This window comes from Penaeus vannamei, chromosome 25, assembly GCF_042767895.1.
Source record: "Penaeus vannamei isolate JL-2024 chromosome 25, ASM4276789v1, whole genome shotgun sequence".
NCBI classification, from domain to species: Eukaryota; Metazoa; Arthropoda; class Malacostraca; order Decapoda; family Penaeidae; genus Penaeus; species Penaeus vannamei.
The window spans coordinates 9,180,595-9,182,838 of NC_091573.1; the positions used below are offsets into that span (position 1 = coordinate 9,180,595).

General features: G+C 44.4%; 1 protein-coding gene across 1 annotated transcript in view; it reads left to right on the forward strand.

Annotated features, from left to right (window-relative positions):
* Positions 1 to 1,198, forward strand: part of LOC138866365 (proline-rich protein 36-like) — a 23,874-nt gene extending 22,676 nt beyond the window's left edge. The window contains exons 4-6 of the mRNA XM_070138892.1: positions 285 to 319; positions 652 to 814; positions 1,079 to 1,198. Coding sequence (XP_069994993.1) covers positions 285 to 319; positions 652 to 814; positions 1,079 to 1,198 — 318 coding nt within the window. The remainder of the gene's footprint in view (positions 1 to 284; positions 320 to 651; positions 815 to 1,078) is intronic.
* Positions 1,199 to 2,244: the final 1,046 nt, after the last annotated feature.

Below are 2,244 nucleotides of genomic sequence, written 5' to 3' on the forward strand. Positions count from 1 at the left end.
TGATTTTAATCATTTTGGGTTGTTTACCCTTGCTTTGCTATTGTCAAAGTCACTTTTCATTCTGTTTGGCTTTTACATTTTTTTTTTTACTCTTCTGCTCTCTCTCTCTCTCTCTCTCTCTCTCTCTCTCTCTCTCTCTCTCTCTCTCTCTCTATCTCTCTCTCTGCTTTTATCTTGACTTGCTTTAATAAATGTCCTTATGTTCATAACGAAGCTGCGCCTTCAAAAGTGCTTCTTGTTTATCCCATTTGCAACATTAGACTTAACAGTTATTTTGAATAAAGATATTTGAAGTAGTTCACGACGATGACAAGGATCAGTATGTGGGAAAAATACTTATAGATTCCCCTCCTCCCACTTGACCCCCTCCTCTCCCTTCCCCTTTCCCCTCTCCCTCCCCCTCACCTCCCCTAAATCAATCCCTAATCCCCTTCCCTTCTAGATATCTCCCTTCTGCCCATCCCCTGTTCCTCTCTGGAACTCCCTCCCTCCCTTCACGACCCTCCTAGTGGAACTTTTCGCCCTAAATTTCCTTCTGTACCCCTTGTTGAACTTCCTGCAACCACTGTTACCATAATCTCCCTTCCCCCCTACCCCCCCTACCACCCCACCTTCTCCACCTCTTACTGTCAAGCATCAACTGTCCAGCAGGAACTTGGCAGTGACCCGAGCCGAGGCAGGGCATGGGACAATTTGTACGTCGTGTCGCTTACCACATGTGGTCGCCAACTTTACGACGCTACTCGACTACCCAAGAACCTCGGGGATCAAAACCCGCGGAGGCCGTCAAGGGATTTCGGCTCTTCTGATCTGCGTGCGGATGGGCGGAGTTCGCTTGCCTCTCGCGATGCCGGTTGCGCCCTTCGTCCCGACAGTCTCATTACCCATAATGCAATTTCGCGGTGACAAATGACAATCTAGTGAGTTCATTATGGCAGGAACGTTGGTGGAAGTGTCATTTGACTTCACATTCAATTTGTAGCGGAATGCCGACCCTTGTGATGTCTCAACTACAACCATCGATGAAAAGGGAAATCATGGGCTTCGGAAGAGCTGGTGAATTCTGAGTCGAAACCAGGGCGGCTCAGGTGGTTGCAATCCAAATGCTGGCACTCTCAAAACCCAGCCAAGCGAAGGTGAAGGTTACACTGGGCAATCAATCCTGTTTGAGGAATGCGCGGCGACCCTAAGTGACTAGGGGGGAGGGGGGCAGAGGGAGAGAGAGAGAGGATAGAGAGAGAGAGAGAAAGAATGAGAGTGGATACGTCCTCCCTTTCCCCTCTCCCTTCTTCCCCCCCCTCTCCCCCCCCTCCTTCCCCTCTCCTCCTTCCCCCCCACCTTCCCTTCTATGAGCTTCTCCTGTTCCTCCACCGCGATGCATGGCATCAAGATCTCTTTAATGCACACTTCCCCGACGCATAATTTGGCCCCAAGTGATTAATTGCCGACATTGCTGATCTAACGCATCTTACCGTGAACCAGGAGAAGGTATGTCACTTCCTTCGGGAAATTCTTTTGAACTCTTGGTCTCAGTCAAGGTTGAGAGACGAAAAATTGCAATCAAAGCTAACTTGAGCGCGTGAAAGATCGACAACACATGATCAAATGCACAATGATACGGGTCGAGAATGTAAACAATGATGACAATAATGATGATAATGATAATCCATAACTGAAGTGATCATCGATACCATTGAGCTACATGAACTGGTGACTAACAACAATATATTGTTATGGAGATGTTAATAGTGAAATTCAAGAGAATGACAATTAATGATAATGATCATAACAATCATTGATAGGAGATATCTAAAGTCTTCTCCACAAACTACATATGTCGTCAGATTTTACCCTAACGAATGTGCAGTGAAGAAGAAACGAGAAGTTGATACTTAGTAGGAGAGAAAGAAACAGTAAAAATAGGAAATGACAAATGGGAGAAATAGAGGAATAACAAGAGTAAAAGACAAAAACCTGTTAGAAACAGATATATACGCGTAAATGGATAAACAGCAATGGAGAGAGAATGTAATGTAGTGATGAAGAGTTGTTAGAGATGGAGATAGCATGTAATTATACATGAGTAGATAGAGAGAGCAAAACACAGAACAAACATAAACTCTACATTACTAAGATAAGAACGATATGGACTAAAAACTTTAAAAATTATTAGAGATTGTGAGATTGTTTTAAAACACTGATCACCTCCTCAACTCATGATTTCATGAAGCGAGTAAATTTGCT